At 48.6% G+C, this 17,183-nt stretch overlaps 1 protein-coding gene across 1 annotated transcript in view; it reads right to left on the reverse strand.

The window, feature by feature from the left end:
- The window catches only part of SLC22A4 (solute carrier family 22 member 4), a gene marked incomplete at its 5' end in the record, with an annotated part of 47,684 nt that extends 32,287 nt beyond the window's left edge, over positions 1-15,397 (reverse strand). Inside the window, one exon of the mRNA XM_079701867.1 lies at positions 15,005-15,397. Coding sequence (XP_079557993.1) covers positions 15,005-15,397 — 393 coding nt within the window. The remainder of the gene's footprint in view (positions 1-15,004) is intronic.
- Between the last annotated feature and the right edge of the window lie 1,786 nt (positions 15,398-17,183).

Here is a 17,183-nt window from a genome sequence, read left to right on the forward strand (position 1 = left end):
CTCCCTGGTCCACTTATACCGTAGGCCACACTTAGGGCCTGATCCGGGGCTCCACTGTGCTAGGGGTGGGGTTCCCACCCCTCTCCAGTGCTCCTTATCTCCCCTCTGCACTCCTCCACCCTCCTTCCCATGCAGCCCTCACAGAAGTGCGTCCCTCCCATTCCCCAGGGCCCGTGGGCTCTGGTAGCCCTAGCAAGTCCCTGCTTGTGGACCCATAGAATGAGAGTCTGAGGCAGAGTTTCAGTTTCCAGCTCTTAAGTCAATTCAGCAAAATCTCAAGGGGAGGCTGCAGAAATTTCAGTGTGTTCAGTGAGCTTTCATTAATTAAAAAACAAGCAGGTGGTGCCAATAAGTATTTCGGGGCTGTGGTCATGGTGTTGCCGTGTGTGGCAAGATGATCCAGACTATAGGAAAAATCCCCTGCCTCCCACCCAATCCCAGCCCCACTCAGCAGTGGTGCTGCTCCCATGACATTCCCAAAGCAATTTAGATCTTAATCCTCACAACTTCCCTGAAATAGATTTATAAATGAGTTCACATATTTATATCATGTCCCATCTGCAGCAGAGAGAGGCCATTTATAAGGATACATACAAGAGAAATGTGTACAACAAAAAGCTAAGGGAATCCGGGCAAATGAAAATCTCAGGGGAGGAGGGGTTACAAAATAACCAAGCCAGGGGTAAGACTGACCTCTGGCTGTCCTGCCCAAAGGCCTGTCTGCTTGCCAGGGAAGCCCTGAAATCTGGCTTTGAATATCCCAGCATCTCAGCTCTCAGGATCACGGTGTGCAAAGTGATAAACTCATTCTGCAAAAGCTCAGTTTTTCTGAGTCCTGAGACCTGAGAGAAGACTCTCCTATATACTTCCTTCCACAAAGGGGCCACTCTGTGATGTTGAGGATAATGTCTTTGAGAACACCCCCATCCTGGAGACAATAACAAGATTCATAAATCTGCCTCTGCTTGTTCTCATGATGCTGGTTACAGGTGGGACGCCCAAGCACAGCTCTGCAGAAGAAAAACAACGTGGACCAGAAACTCTGCTCTCTACCCCTCAGGCACAACTGAGGATAAGTCTGAAACCACACCCAGAGTAGTGTTGCTTCAACTGGGGTACCTGAATAAGCTTCAGTGGAAAGGGCACAAACCCTCCAAAACTGTATGGCCAGATTCATGTGCCCTGCCAGGCCACAGGTCAGAAGGGGTAGACAAGACACGTACCTGAATCAATGACCACCCACTTCTAAAACATCACTCGCGGGCCTCCCTGGTGGCGCAGTGGTTGAGAGTCCGCCTGCCGATGCAGGGGATACGGGTTCGTGCCCCGGTCTGGGAGGATCCCATATGCCGCGGAGCGGCTGGGCCCGTGAGCCATGGCTGCTGAGCCTGTGCATCCGGAGCCTGTGCTCCGCAACGGGAGAGGCCACAACAGTGAGAGGCCCGCGTACCACAAAAAAAAAAAAAAAAAAAAAAAAAAAAAAAAAAACATCACTCGCCGAAGTGTCAGAAAAGATCTTGGGATCTGCCCCAACACACAAAGAGGTTAGTGATTGCGGCCCCAGCGCCTCATGATGTGGAGCATAACCCATTTTGCAGAAGAGTAAACTTAGGCTCTGAGACTGGTGTTTGCTTGAAGTCATAGCAAGTAAATACCAACTTGGGCCTCAGAACTTAACCTTGTACCCATGTCCCGCTTTGGACAAGAACTCCAAAGGCCAGACAAAACGAGTTTATTACGCCCTACACTTCTTCAAGGAATGTGACACCAGGACTAGGGGCAGAAGATCTCCCCCACACCACAGCCTTTAGACATGGACAGAGCCAAGAAAATCCCAAGTTTGGTAGGGGTGTTAACGTGTCCATTATCAACCATCACCATTCCATCTGCAGTCAAGCAGAAAAGCTCTTCCAAAGATAATGTGCTCTCCTTTGTGTTTTTAAAAATATTTTTCTGTCAGGACATTGCCTTTGGGCAGGATAGATAGCACTTAGAGAAAGAAAGGAGAGAGGAAGGCTGTTAGATGTGGAGCCAGGCATTGCATGAGCAAAGGTAGTAAACAGGACTGGCTACCTAATTTGCAGGCCCAGTGCAAACTGAAAATGCAGGACCCCTTGTTCAAAAATGATTAAGAATTTCAAGACGTCAGGACTTCCCTGGTGGCGCAGTGGTTAAGAATCCGTCTCCCAGTGCAGGGGACACGGGTTCGAGCCCTGGTCCGGGAAGATCCCACATGCCGCGGAGCAGCTAAGTCCATGTGCCACAGCTACTGAGCCTGCGCTCTAGAGCCCACGTGCTGCAACTACTGAAGCCCACGTGCCTAGAGCCCGTGCTCCGCAACGAGAGAAGCCACTGCAATGAGAAGCCCGTGCACCGCAACAAAGAGTAGCCCCCGGTCGCTGCAACCAGAGAAAGCCCGTGCACAGCAACGAAGACCCAACACAGCCAAAAATAAATAAATAAATTTATTAAAAAAAAATTTCAAGACGTCAATAGCAGAGCATTAAAACCAAGTGTGGGGTCCTGTGTGACTGCATGGGTTGATGACCATGAAGCTGGCCCTGGTATTGGGTCAAGCCTAGTCTCTTTGGGGAATGGAGCAAGGAAAGGAGTTCTGAATTGGGTGCTGAGAAAGGTGAGGTGAGGGCCAGCTCCCCATTGCTCTCCTACTGGAGGCCATGAGGCCATGGTTCTAGGTCCCCCTTCCTTCCCCGAAGAGGGGCCCAAGGAGCCCTGTCAACACCATCAGGGAGATCCTGTTCACACCTGGCAGGGGAAGGCAGCTGCACCTCATGGCTACTTATGGTTGGTTCCAGGGCTGGGTTCCCTCTTGGGGAATTACTGTACCCAGAGAGTCTTTTCAAAAGCTGCAAGAGACCTGGTAATACGACAAGATTGGCAGATAAAGTTTTGGCTGCGGCTCATGGAACTGGGGTCCAATAAATCAGCTGCCAGCCTGTAGGGGGTGCTGTTTTCTCCACGGGGCTATTCTTAAGGAGGCCAGGCCCTGCCTGCCCCAGTCCCTTGGGGTTTCTAGGGCTGTATCTTGGGGCCTCAATAGCCAGGTCCCAGGGAACTCCCTGTGGTTAACAATGACATGGCAGGACCAGTGGGAGACAGTCTTTTCCTTGATGAGACAGAACTGTCCCGTGGGTCTCTGCACATGTGTGTACACACATGCACATACAAACATACATACATACACACAGTCAGCTCAGAGGCTAATGGCTGATGGCCTGGTGAGGAACTGCCTGGCATCGCTCTGGAGCTGTGCTTTAAGGTCAAATACTACCATTACTGAAACATAACCCACATTCCCACACACACCATAGACAAAGAGTAGAATGTCCCAAACTGTGCCGGGTTGAGGCACTGGATGTGCTCTCACAGGATTACTGTGTCTGTCTCATCCTCAAGGTCTTAGACCAATGTTCTCTAACAGAGCAGAGTAAGCTCCATTTGGCTGGGCCATCTAGCCTTCAGCTCTGCTTTAAAAAACAAAAAACCACATCACAAGGTAATAGGGGATGTGAGGTCACTCTTGGCCTAGAAGAATATGTGTCTCATGCCCTCAACAGTAATAATAATAGGAAGGACAAGTACAGTGTATTGTGTGCTCACTGTGTGCCTTGTATTACTCATGGGATCTCAAAGTTGCCATGTGAAATGGGTATTCTCTTTATCCCCATTTTACAAATGAGTTAATGAAGGCATAGGGCAATGAAGTGACTAGCCTGAGTTCTAGTGGATTGATAAAAGGAATTGCTTAGCCATTTATTCAACCATCACTGAGCACATGCTCTGGGCCAGACTGTGTATGGGGCACAAAGCAGACATGGTCACTGCCTCCACAAAGCTCAAGGTCAAGCATACTTACCAGGACAGACCAGGTGTGCACATGTGCGTGCATGAGCCCAGCCGTCTGCGGTGGGGTGGGCTTTGTTCTGGGCCACTGTGCTCTCTGGCTAGAGAGGAAAAGAGGCACCCCCTGCTCAACCTTCTCCAGATGGACAGAGTTCTAAAACCTGAACACATTCATATAATCATTCTAGATAACTAATGCATGTACCAGGCTAGGCACGTGGTAGATGCTTAACAAATTGTCGATGAATGAATGTTGAACAATTAGGAGTAATGGAAAATTAGTTTGGAAATGTGTGGTATCACACACTGTCTTTTTAAAAAAGTTACATTTATTTATTTATTTTTGGCTGCGTTGGGTCTTTGTTGCTGCGCGCGGGCTTTCTCTAGTTGCAGCGAACAGGGGCTACTCTTCGTCCCAGTGTGAGGGCTTCTCATTGCTGTGGCTTCTCTTATTGCAGAGCACGGGCTCTAGGAAGGTGGGCTTCAGTAGTTGTGGCATGCGGGCTCAGTAGTTGTAGTTCACGGGCTCTAGAGCACAGGCTCAGTAGTTGTGGCGCACGGGCTTAGTTGCTCCACAGCATGTGGGATCTTCCCGGACCAGGGCTTGAACCTGTGTCCTCTGCATTGGCAGGCAGATTTTTAACCACTGCGTCACCAGGGAAGTCCCTCACACACTGTCCTTTGAAAATCACCCTCAACCTTGAACTCTCCAAGTAACCAAAGTCTAGCAATTTTAGCCTTTACCAAAGCCATAAAGGACCATAAAGATAAGTGTATCCCTGTGACCTGCATAGAACTGAGAACTCTGGAAGGCAGCCTGATGTTGAGCAAAGAGCACAGGCTCTCTTGGGTTCTACCACTTCCAGCTGTGTGGCTTTGGGCCACTCATTCACCTCCATTAGCCTGTTTTCTCCTCTTCAAAGAGGTGACAATACTACTCCCTCTTGAGGTCGTTATGAGCATTGGACGGGAAATGTAAGTAGTGTGTCTGACAGTGACACATTACAGGCCTCATTAAATGGTAGTTCCCTTTCTACTGATCTCATGCCTTTGTCCTAACCAAAACCATGACTTATAACAAACAGCATTAATGAATAAGCAAAGCAGGTTATACTTAAACCTGACTAGGCAGAAGAGATTGTTAGAAAAGAGAACTTTCTATTCAATGACTAAAAACCAGAAAAGCTTTTACCACAAGGTGTAAAATCCCTTTATAAATGGACTTCAATCTCAGAGACAGTTGTGAATGAAAAACTAGCAATAGTTCATTTAAGAATGGATTTCTATGTGTTCTCTTATAGTTATATTTTTCATTTGGGGGGAAGAAGAGGAAGTAGTAGTTAGTTAATAATAGTATATATATCCACCCACAATTTCTTCTTTATAACTTAGTTGCAGACTTAAAACTGGAAACTTCCTGACCATTGGGGGGAAAAAGCTGGCTACTTAATTCTTTTTGTTTATAAGGTCTTTAGTGAGGTATAATTTACACACCATAAAATTCATTCTTATGTTTACAATTCAGTGGTTTTTACTATATTCACAGAATTGTGCAATCATCAGCACTATCTAATTTTAGAATGGTTTCATCACCCCTGAAAGAAACCCCATGCCCATTAGTAGTCACTTCCCATTCTCTTTCCTCAGCCTGTGGCAATCACTAATATACTTATGAATCTGCCTATTCTGGACATTTGATATAAGTGGAATCATACAATATATAGTCTTTTGTGACTGGCTTCTTTCACTTAGCATAATGTTTTCAAGGTTCATCCATGTTGTTGTACCAAATATCAGTACTTCATTCCTTTCTATGGTTGAAAAATATACCATTGTATGGATATACCACCTTTTATTTAGCCATTTATCAGTTGATAGACATTTGGATTGTTTCCACTTTTCGGCTACTATGAATAAAGCTGCTATAAACTTTTGTGTACAAGACTTTGCAAGTGCGTATGTTCTCATTTCTCTTGGGTATATATGAAGAGTAGAATTGCTGAGTCATATGATAAATCTATGTTTAACCTTTTGAGAAACTTGAAAAATGTTTTCTAAAGTGGCTCCATCATTGTACAATCCCAACAGCAATGAACGAGGGTTTTAATTTTTCCATATTCCTGTTAACACTTGTTATTGTGTGTCTTTTTTTTTTTTTTTTGGCTGAGTTGGGTCTTTGTTGCTGCATGTGGGCTTTCTCTAGTTGCGGTGAGGGGAGGCTACTCTTCGTTGCGGTGTGCGGGCTTCTCATTGCGGTGGCTTCGCTTGTTGTGGAGCACCGGCTCTAGGTGTGTGGGCTTCAGTAGTTGTGGCTCGTGGGCTCAGTCACTGTGGCTCACAGGCTCTAGAGTGCAGGCTCAGTAGTTGTGGCGCACAGGCTTAGTTGCTCCGCGACATGTGGGATCTTCCTGGACCAGGAATCGAACCCATGTCCCCTGCATTGGCAGGCAGATTCTTAACCACTGCGCCACCAGGGAAGTCCCTATTGTGTGTCTTTTTAATTTTAACCATCCCAGGGGTGTTAAGATGTATCTCCTTGTGGCTTTGACTTGCATTTCCCTAATGACTAATGATATTGAACACCTTTTGTATTGAATCTGTAGATCAATCTGAGGAGTTTTGCCATCTTAACAATATTGTCTTCTGCTTCATGAACAGAACGTGAGATGTCTTTCCATTTACAGTAAGTCCCCTACATACAAACGAGTTCTGTTCTGAGAGCACATTTGTAAGTCCAATTTGTTCGTAAGTCCAACAAAGTTAGCCTAGGTACCCAACTAACACAATCGGCTATATAGTACTGTACTGTAATAGGGTTATAATACTTTCCACACAAACAATACATAACAAACACAAAAAATAAAGAAAACATTTTTAATCTTACAGTACAGTACCTTGAAAAGTACAGTAGTACAGTACAACAGCTGGCATACAGGGGCTGGCATGGAGTGAACAGGCAAGAAGAGTTACTGACTGGAGGAAGGAGAGGAGGTGGGAGATGGTAGAGCTGAAAGATCATCAGCAATGCGAGACAGAGGGCAAGCTGCAGTTTCACTCACGCCTTATGTGATTGGACACGTGAACGTACATTCACATCTTTGAAAGTTCACAACTTGAAGGTTCGTATGTAGGGGACTTACTGTATTTACATCTTTAATTTCTTTCAAAGATGCCTTGTAGTTTTCAGAGAATAAGTTGTGAATTAAAAAAAATTATTCCTGAAAAACTTCCTTTAGTATTTCTTGTAAGGCAGCAAGAAATTCTCTCAGGTTTGTGTGTGCATGCGTGCGTGTGTCTGTGTGTGCGAATGTCTTTATTTCATTTTTAAGAGATAGTTTTGCTAGATACAACATTTTTGGTTGATGTGTTTTTTCTTTCAGCACTTTGGATATGTTATCCCACTGCCTTTTGGTCTCTCTTGTTTCTTATGAAAAGCCAAATATAAATCTTATTGGGGTTTCCTTGTATGTGTCCTATTTTTCTTGCTGTTTTAAAAATTTCCCTTGGTGTTTAACTGTAAATAACTTTACCATGATGTGTCTGTGTGTAAAACTCTTTTTGTTTCTTCTATTTGGAGTTGAGCTGCTGAGCTGTGAGGGTTAATGTTTTTCATCAAATTTTGGAAGTTTTCAGCCATTATTTCTTTCACTATTTTTTTTTCTGCTCCTTCCTCTCCTCTTCTTCTAGTGTTCCCATTATGCACATGTTGGTCTGGTTAATAGTGTTCCACATTTCTCTAAGACCCTGTTCATTTTTCTTCATTCCTTTTTCTGTTTTTTGGGTTATATAATTTACATTGCTCTGTCTTCAAATTTGCTGATTCTTTCTTCTGTCTGTTCAAATCTACTATTAAGGCTCTCTAGTGAATTTTTAACTTTCAGTTACTGTATATTTCAACTCCAGAACTTCTATTTGATTCTTTTTTTTATAGCTTTTATTTATTTATTTATTTATTTATTTATGGTATGCGGGCCTCTCACTGTTGTGGCCTCTCCCGTTGCGGAGCACAGGCTTCGGACGCGCAGGCTCAGCAGCCATGGCTCATGGACCCAGCCACTCCGTGGCATGTGGGATCTTCCCAGACGGGGGCACGAACCCGCGTCCCCTGTATTGGCAGGCGGACTCTCAACCACTGCGCCACCAGGGGAGCCCTATAACTTTTATTTTTATATCTTAATTGGTATTCTGTATTTGATGGGACATTGTTATCATACCTTCTTTTATTTTTTTATTGCTCTTTTAAAAATAAATTAATTTATTTATTTTTGGCTGTGTTGAGTCTTTGTTGCTGTGTGCCTGCTTTCTCTAGTTGCGGTGCATGGGCTTCTCTTGTTGCAGAGCACAGGCTCTAGGCTCGTGGGCTTCAGTAGTTGTGGCTCACAGGCTCTAGAGCGCAGGCTCAGTAGTTGTGGCGCACGGGCTTAGTTGCTCCGCAGCATGTGGGATCTTCCTGGACCAGGGCTTGAACCCATGTCCTCTGCATTGGCAGGTGGATTCTTAACCACTGCACCACCACGGAAGCCCCTCTTTTACTTTTTAAAGCATGAATTCCTTTAGTTCCTTGAACATATTTATAATGGCTTCTTTGAAGTTTTTGTTAGCTCTGACATCTAAGCCCTTTCAGGCAATTTCTATTTCCTGCTTTTTTCCCCCTGAGTTTGGGTCATATTTTCCTGTTTCTTTGCATGTATTGTAATTTTTGGTTAAAAACTGGACATTTCAGGAAATATATTGTGGAAACTCTGGGCATTGAACAGCCCTCCCAACCCTGGGGGTGCTTGTCTTTGTTTTTGTTTGTTTGTTTATTTGTTTAATGACTTGGCTGCACCCTTAGTGAAGACTATTTCCCTTGCAGTGTGAAGCCTCTGATGTTGCTCCTCAGAGGGCACAGCCTTGGGCATGTACACAGTCACCCTGGGATGACAACGGTTTTAGCAGGGCTCTTTTTGACTCTCTCTTTCCCCAGTTTTTCTATTAAGCTGTTTGCCTCTGCTGATATCACACCTAGCTGTTAGGCTCCACCAATTACTGGTTCATTCCTTTATTGTTTTCAACAATGCCCTGGGGCACAAATCATTCTATAGTCTAGTTCAATTAAATTCAAGCCCCTTTGAAGGAGTAGTTTTGAGGCAAATCTTTGAGGTTTGTTCTGACTGCTCTGAGCTGTCTCTTTTTCTGGTTCTCTCTGGTAATCTAGTTGCCCTGTGGGTTAGCTTGTTGCTCAAACAGAGCTACCAGTCTCCTCTTGTTTACTACCACAGTCTCCATTGTTTTAAAGAGCACGCTTAGGCTTCAACTTCTGCACATCTTGTTTCAAATGAAGTTATTTCCTGTGGGGACAGCTTCAGAGCCCTCTGTTGTTATGGACTACTTTTCCCCTGGGGAAAATCTCTGAGTCCCTGCTCCAGGACTGGGGGGAAGGGAAAGTGCCCACAGAATGACACCCCCTGCCTTATAAGTTAGAGGCTGGTTGGAGGTGGTAGCATCCCTCTTTTTGGCTTGCCTCTCCTGGCATGGAATCTCCATTCTACAATAAGCTGGGACAAGGGCAACCAGGGCCTCAATATTCTCAGCCTGTGGAACCTGGAGTAGAGGCGCCACTATATTAATGTGGGCTGAGTGGAGGATGGGATCCCCCAGTCTCCTGGCTGCACTCACCAGGAATTAGCCTCTGCAACTTGGAGCTCAGGAGATGGAGGGAGGCTAAATCCTAAAATGTTCTCAGTATCTTTTTTTCTTTATATTAGATGTAAAGAAAAAGCACCCATAGGTGGAGAGGCCTCAGTTCTGTGGTCATCAGAGGTGGAGCCAAAGCAGAAGACCCAGGTAGTTTAAATGGGATGGTGGGGATGGGAATGGAGGGGCCTGAGGGAAGAAGGGGCACTCAGGGACCTGGCTCTCCCACTTGCATCCTGACATTAGATCCAGCACAGCTCTACCAGGCTCCACTCTGGGAATGAGAGCAAATAGGATGGGGTCTGTGCCAGCCACATAGCACCAAGGGGCAACTCTGGAAGGTGCCACTATGAACCTGCCTTCCAGTCCTGCAAACACAGAGCAGGAGCCACCAGCCCTGGACTGTCTGTGCCAATTGCTAGGGCATGTGAGTCAGCCAAGCCTTTCCCCAGAGCCTCCATTCTCTCTGCTTCAAATGGGGATCCCTGCCTTTTTTTTTGGACTCTACAGACATGCTTAAAACGATACCAAGGCTTCAGATAACAAGGCAGGCCTGTGTTAGCCTTGAATATAAATCGAATATCCTGTCACAAAGAAGAAATAACAGTCCCTTCCAAAGCCCGAGGCACCTGAAGCTCTTCTGACCAGCTCTGCCAAGTCTTGTTTTTGTCAACGCACCACCCTACCTCTTGGACAAAGTGTGAGGGCTCTGCTGCCCACCAGGAGAGATGGACAAAATCTGTTTGTCCAGAAACTTGGCAGGAGGTTTGGGTGAAGCAGCCTCGAAACAAAGGCACATTCTGAGATCCTGGTGGCGTTTGTCAGAGGAACAGAGCTTAGAGGCAACAGGCAAACTGTTTGGCGTGAGGCAGCTGATAAACAAACAGGGAAGCAAATTCAGGCCAGAGCTAGGGAAAGCCCCTCAGTCTCCTTTATTTGTTCTCTTTCTGAAGCACTGACTGGAAATAAGTCTGTTGGTACTGGCTGGAGGCAGAGGTCCCCACTTTATCCCCTTTGGAATCTGCCAGAGGGCAGGTCTGGGTTGTGAACTTGGTTAATATTCAGGCTGTCCCAACAGCCAAGTTGCCAGTCTCACACTAGCCAGCAGTATTCCAAGGCAGCCTGCAGGCCTGATGGAAAGATAACAGCCTAAACTCTTCACCTTTGGCAGAGCCCACCCAGGCCCCAAAAGGGGTACAACCCTATAAGCTGCCACATGGAGTCCCATGTAGTTGTCAGTCAGATGCCAGGCTCAGTCTGTCTCATCGTTCCCGCCTTCGCTGCTCCTAGTGCCCCCCATAAGCACCCTGTTAGCAGAGGATAAGGCTCCCTTGTTCCTATTTCATACCTTTGGGCTGTGGGTGGAGAATCAGTGTGTCTTGTTCTGTCCAAGCCCTGACCCCAGGTCCCAAGAAAGACAGCACAAGGCTAGTGCCTCCAGAGGCCCAGGCCCTTTGTTGGACGTTCTATCATGGTGAAGGGCATAGCTGCTTGCAGCTCCACCCATGAGTTCCTAGAGGAAGGAAACTACCTTATACACCTATACACATAGGCAGACGCACCCACACAGTTCCCAACTCAGACACCAGGTTTCCGCCTCCTGGCATTCTCTAAAAGGCATTTCCACAGCAGAACATGCCATCCTTGGGCCCCTGGCTGACCCGTCTTCCCTGTGAAAGTGTCAGGGGGTTGGCTCAGGTGGGCTTCTCTGTCCCAGAGGGTATGCCCATCAGGAGACCCCTTCAGAGGTATAAAGCAGAGACAATCTGAGGGTGGTCCCTCTACCTGTATGGTGTCAGAGAGATGCAGAGAACTTACTCAGGGCCCCTGGGCTTGATCTTGTTGGGGAGCTGAGGCCCTTTCTCCCCCTGGCACAGTAGATTCAGACCTGTGTCCTATTCTCTGGGCCCTAGAATTCCACCCTGGGAAAGGGGCTCTGCCTCCAGCGAGTCTCATCACCCATTACACTGGCTGCAACCTGGACTTCAGAACAGCTCCCACAATGCCCATGGTGCCCAGCCAGAGGTGATGAGGTCTTTCCCTTTCCACTCCTCATCCACCCATGATGCCCATTTTGCTGGTGCTATGGGATATAGCATGGCACATGATCTCATCGAATCCTCCCAACAACTTGGATAAGCTGGACATTCTTATGATTCTCATTTTTAACAACTGTAATAAAATTCACACAACATAAAATATACCATCTCAACGATTTTTAAGTGTACAGTTCAGTAGAGTTAAATATATTCACATTATCGTGCAACCAATCTCCAGAACTCTCTTCATCTTGCAAAATGAAACTCTATATCTATTAAATAACTCCCTGTTTCCCTCTCCTCCCAGCCCTTGGCAACTACCATTCTACTTTCTGTTTCTATGAGTTTGACTACTCTTCATATCTCATATAAGTGAAATCATACAGTTTCTGTCTTTTTTTTTTTTTTTTTTTTTTTTGCAGTACGTGGGTCTCTCACTGTTGTGGCCTCTCCCATTGCGGAGCACAGGCTCCGGACGCACAGGCTCAGCGGCCATGGCTCACGGGCACACCCGCTCCACGGCATGTGGGATCTTCCTGGACCGGGGCATGAACCCATGTCCCCTGCATCAGCAGGTGGACTCTCAACCACTGCGCCACCAGGGAAGCCGCAGTTTCTGTCTTTTTGTGTCTGGCTTATTTCACCTGGCATAATGTTCTCAAGTTTCATTCATGTTGTAGCATTGTGTCAGCATTTCCTTCCTTTTTAAGGCTGAATACTATTCCACTGTATGTATATACCACATTTTATTTATCCATTCATCTGTTGCTGGACATTTGAGTTGCTTTTACCTCTTTGGCTATTGTGAATAATACTGCCACGCACATGGGTATACAAATATTTCAAGATCCTGCTTTCAATTCTTTTGAATATACACCCAGAAGTGATATTGCTGGATCATACGATAATTCTATTTTTAATTTATTGAGTCTGCCACACTGTTTTCTATGGTGGCTGCACCATTTTACATTTTTGTGCATGAGGGTTCCAACTTCTCCACATCTTTGTTTGTTATTTTTCTGTTTTGTTTTTGTTTTTAATAGCAGCCAACCTAATGGATGTGAGGTGACATCTCATTGTGGTTTTGATTCACATTTCCTTAATGATTAATGATGTTGAGCATCTTTCCATTTGCTTGTGTCCCCTTTTATAGATAAGGAAATTGAGGCATTGATTGAGCAGTGATGCAACCTGTTGAAGTCAGCCCAGTGCTTGGGGGTGGGGTCAGAACGGACCCACCTGTCTGACTCCAGAGCTCCTCCTTGTGCCACCTTTCTAGGCAGAACCACCCACCCTACTCACTTCCATGCTTCTCCCCTCCTTCCTCCCAACCACTAGTGCTCCTTTGCCTTTTATTTTACTCCCAGCACCTAAACAGGAAGCAAGGAAGGGAAAGGCTGCTGAAAAAAGCAAATCCTGGTGCATGTGTGTGAGTATGTGATGATGTGCATCCCCAGAGGTGTCCACAGGCCCTTGTAAGCAGGGTACAACAGGGGTAGTTATGGACTTGTAAGCCAGCAGCTACCTACCCCTCACACCCTGAGGTGAACAAAACCAGTAAAGAAGGGGAAAGAGACAGGTCAACCCAGCTGTCAAGGAGGGCTGCAGCCAGTAGGGCCAGCTCCAACTCAGGTGCTGACCACACTTCCAGGAACAGAGGTGGGGTGAGCTGGCCCCTACTTTTGGATCCCTCAGGATCAGGCTGTGGGCAGAGGGTGGGTAAGCACTAGGAGCCCCTGCTAGGGGATCAAAGCCAGAGAAGCACGGCCACCTCAGGGCCCAAGGTAGGCATGGAACCAATGCTGGGGGAATCCAGAGGCGCTCCATAGGCTGAGCCCACTTTCTACAGGTCTTATAGACTCAAGAGCCACCACTCCCAGCTGACCACCCATCTCTTGCCAAGGCAACTCCCACAGCTTCCTCACTGGTCTTCTTGATTTTCATAGCAGCTTGACACAGTTCTTTCTAAAAACACAAATCTGACCATGTTACCCCTTCCTTGGAACCCTTACTATTTCCTTGCTGTCCTCAGAATATACTCAACTCTTCAACATTCCTACAAGGCCCACTGTGGACAGGCCCCTGTAGGCATTTCTAGCCTCACCTGCCATCCGTTGAACTCCAAGCCACCCTGATCTATGAAATCTCATTCCCAGAATCTTCCATGTTCTTTGCCTGGACAAGTCCTGCTCATATTTCCAGACTCACTTCAAATTTATCATCCCTTCTTAGAGTAGTTCCTCACCCTGCTATCCCCACAGAGAGGGCCGTTTTTTTGCCCCAGGTCACACAACAAGCCAGTCAGTATTTGAATTCAGGTTCCAGAACCCTGTTATTAACCAGGTTTGATGTTAGCTCTCTCTAACACAGCCAGTGTCCCCGTGGGTATCTGAGCTTCAAAAGCAGACCCCACACCCCAGATGTGTATAGCCTGGTGTTCAGCACAAGGCCAGACATGGTGTCTAATTATTGCCACATTGTGCTGGGGAAGGGGATAAAAGACTAGCAGAGGCCATGCTCAGGTTTTCACATAGCGCAGAGGATGGGCCAGAAACTGGGAATCCTATCTGCCTGATTAATAGCAGGAAAGTAGTCTGTGAGGATACCCTCCTCAGAAGGAGATGTGCCCTGACGTAGCATCTCCTGGCCCTTACCAGATGCAAAGCAGGAAATGCAGAGGACAAAGTACGTGTGTATTCTGACTGCTGAAACTTAGAAATCCTGCCACCAAACCACTCAGGATGCTAAGGGGCTAATGGCATAAGCCGGAGCCTCTGTCCACCACTGGGCCCTATGCTCAGACGGTCTCTGTGAGTCTGTCCCTTCATGAGTGCCCTGGGGCCAGGGTTATGCCTCCTCTAGTTCCCTGTACTCCACCAGTATCAGGAGGCCTTCTGCTCCTTTTTAGAGAAACTGGAGGCTCAGGACAGGACCCAAGCCTTACCATAGTTGTATGGCAGAACAGGAGACCCCGTGATGCTTCCAGAAGCCTGTGGCCAGGGAACAGACCATACCTGCCCATGCCCTGCCCAGCAGCAACACTCTTCTTTGTGTCTACAGGTGGCTCAGCAGCATCCCCCACACCCCCTCCTCATGCCTACGGCAGGAACTTGACTCAGGCTGTCCATCTGGGGAGCCTGGGGTTGTTGGTATCTAGGCTCTTGGGAAACAACTTCGTCTTTTGTGAAACTGCCAGAGGAAAAGGCAGTTGACAACTGCTTCCCTTCTCCCTTCTTCATCCCCTCCCTACGAGACAAACCCATGGGGAATGAGCCTGAGTCCTGCTCTCTTGGGCTGCACACCTGTGTTGGAAGTATAACCCAGGTGACTGCTGGCCAGGTTTGATGAGGAGTGGGGGAGGCTGACCCAGGCACTGCCAGTCTCGAGGGGGACTGATGCAGATACTGGGTCGCTCACATACCCACCTCAGTCACGATGGTGGACAGGTAGATGTCCTGGTTGAACTCCCAGCCATCCAGGCAGCCCTCTTGCTCCAGCTGGTCCAGGTCCACGTCGCGCCCCGGCTCCAGACCGAGCGCCGAGAAGTTGACGATCGTCGCGAGCCGGTAGCGGCGGCAGCTGTGAGGCACCTCGCGGCCGTCCTGCAGCTGCAGCGGGAGACTGTGGTTGCGCCACACGCTGCTCAGGTTCGCTGTTTCCGGCACCCGGCAGTGGTGCTCCGGGGTCCCCGCCAGGAACACGACTGACATACCGTTGAAGCCGTTGGGGATGATGCTGGCGCTGAGCAGGAAGAAGATGAGGCGCTGGAAGAGCCCCCACTCGCCCAGGAAGGCGGTCACCTCGTCGTAGTCCCTCATGCTCCCCGCCGCTGCTCTGCAGTTGGCAACCAGGGATGATAAGAGCGTTCCCCGGACGGTGGAGGGCGTTCGCCGGGGTCGTCAGAACGTTCTCGCGGGCCAGGCCGGCTGAGGGAAAGCGAGGCGCACGGCCTGCACCGTTCCCAGGAAACGGGCTGAGGGCGTTGGAAGGTTCCTGGGAGCGACGCAAAGCTGGAAGCCACGGTAGAAACTCGGGACCACACCCCGATCCCGGCTGGGGCGGGGCAGGGCGAGGCAGCGGGCTGGCTGGGGTGGGGCTCCGGGGCGGCTCCGCCCGTTTTCTGCTCCTAGCCCCCGGCGACCCCGCCAGACACCCCGCCGAGGCTAGGAGGTCAGCGGTGCCGCCTCCGTACAGAAAAGAGGCCCAAAGGGATGTGGGAGCAGATGTATATGTATGACTGATTCACTTTGTTATAAAGCAGAAACTAATAAAAAAAAAGAAAAGAAAAGAGGCCCAGTTCCCGCGCCCCATCCCCGGCCCCCGCGCCCCCTAGGTGCTGAGCGCCCAGCCCCAGGCTGCCGGGTAGGGCCTCACTGCCGAGCGGGAGAATGGGAAGAGTCGAGGCTGCAGAGCAAGGTCTTTGAGAGGTCGGGCCTCGACCCTCTCTGTCGGCGCCGCCACAGACCTCGTCCTGGGCAGGGGTCTCTCCTCTGCCGCTTCCAGCCTGAAGGGGGCCTCGGGCGGGGCGCTGACGGGCGAGTGCGTGGGGTTGGCGCTCTGCGGGCGCAGGGGCGACAGGAGCGCGCCCTCTCCTCTGGCCCGCCGCAGCGCAAATGGCCGGCGCCCGCCCACCCGGTGCTCACTAACCCCCAAGCTGGATTCAGTCACCTGCCGGCGGCTTCGGGACAGCCCGGAGCCTCGCCTTGAAAAGGGGGAAACAGGGCTGATCAAGATCGCGGTGCGTCAGAGACAAGCTCGGACTGAGGGGAGGTGGGGAGCAAGGACTACCGGGTCGTCCCAGGATCCTGTTGGGGCCTCTGGAGAACACACTACACGGAGCTTGGTCCTTTGTGAGAGCACGGTAACGGAGGCCCAGCTGTCACCACTCCTGGGCTCTGATTTTGATCCCCTGGGGCTCTTCATCGAGGCTGGCTGCCAGAGTCTTCTTGGACTGGAGGCCTCAAGTTTGCAGAAGGGGCAGTCCATGGTCCGGTAACAGAGGGAGGGAGGAAGGGAGGAGGAGAAGGTCCAGTTTGCCGCCCAGTTCTGGCAGGGTAACCAGAGCAGGGACCAGTCTGCTCGTGTCCAGGCTTAAGGCCCATCTGCTAGCCTGGGCCTGCAGTGGGAGTCCTGGGGTTCCTGAGGCAGATGTGATTGACAGGCTGAAGGGCCCATCTCTTTGGAGATTTTGTACAAGTGTGTTTGCTTCTCCAGGCCCTGGTTAAGAGGTGGGAGACGTTTCTGCCTCATTTTTTGTAGCCTCCAGTCTACAGGGAGAGGGGCTTCCTACCCCCTTGGAACATCAGTTTCCTTATGTGTAATAAGACCATATGTCTAGATGTGCCAGGACAGCTGTGATTTATGCCTATTAGTCCAGTAGAATTGTTAATAGCGTTTCCCTTTCCTTTCACAAGAATCCTTCTTTGAACAATATTTCCTGTGGTCATTGTCCTACTTAGCTTAGATTTCAGCCTCCCCTGTCCGCCAGTAAAACATCAAAGCCTGAGATAAGAATTTATGTAGAGATCATTTATTTATAGTAGTGATCCCAAGGAAGAGAGTGAAGGACTACGGAGAGTGAACACGGAAGGAGGTAAGGCCGAC

The sequence above is a fragment of the Hyperoodon ampullatus genome, assembly GCF_949752795.1.
Source record: "Hyperoodon ampullatus genome assembly, chromosome: 4".
NCBI classification, from domain to species: domain Eukaryota; kingdom Metazoa; phylum Chordata; class Mammalia; order Artiodactyla; family Ziphiidae; genus Hyperoodon; species Hyperoodon ampullatus.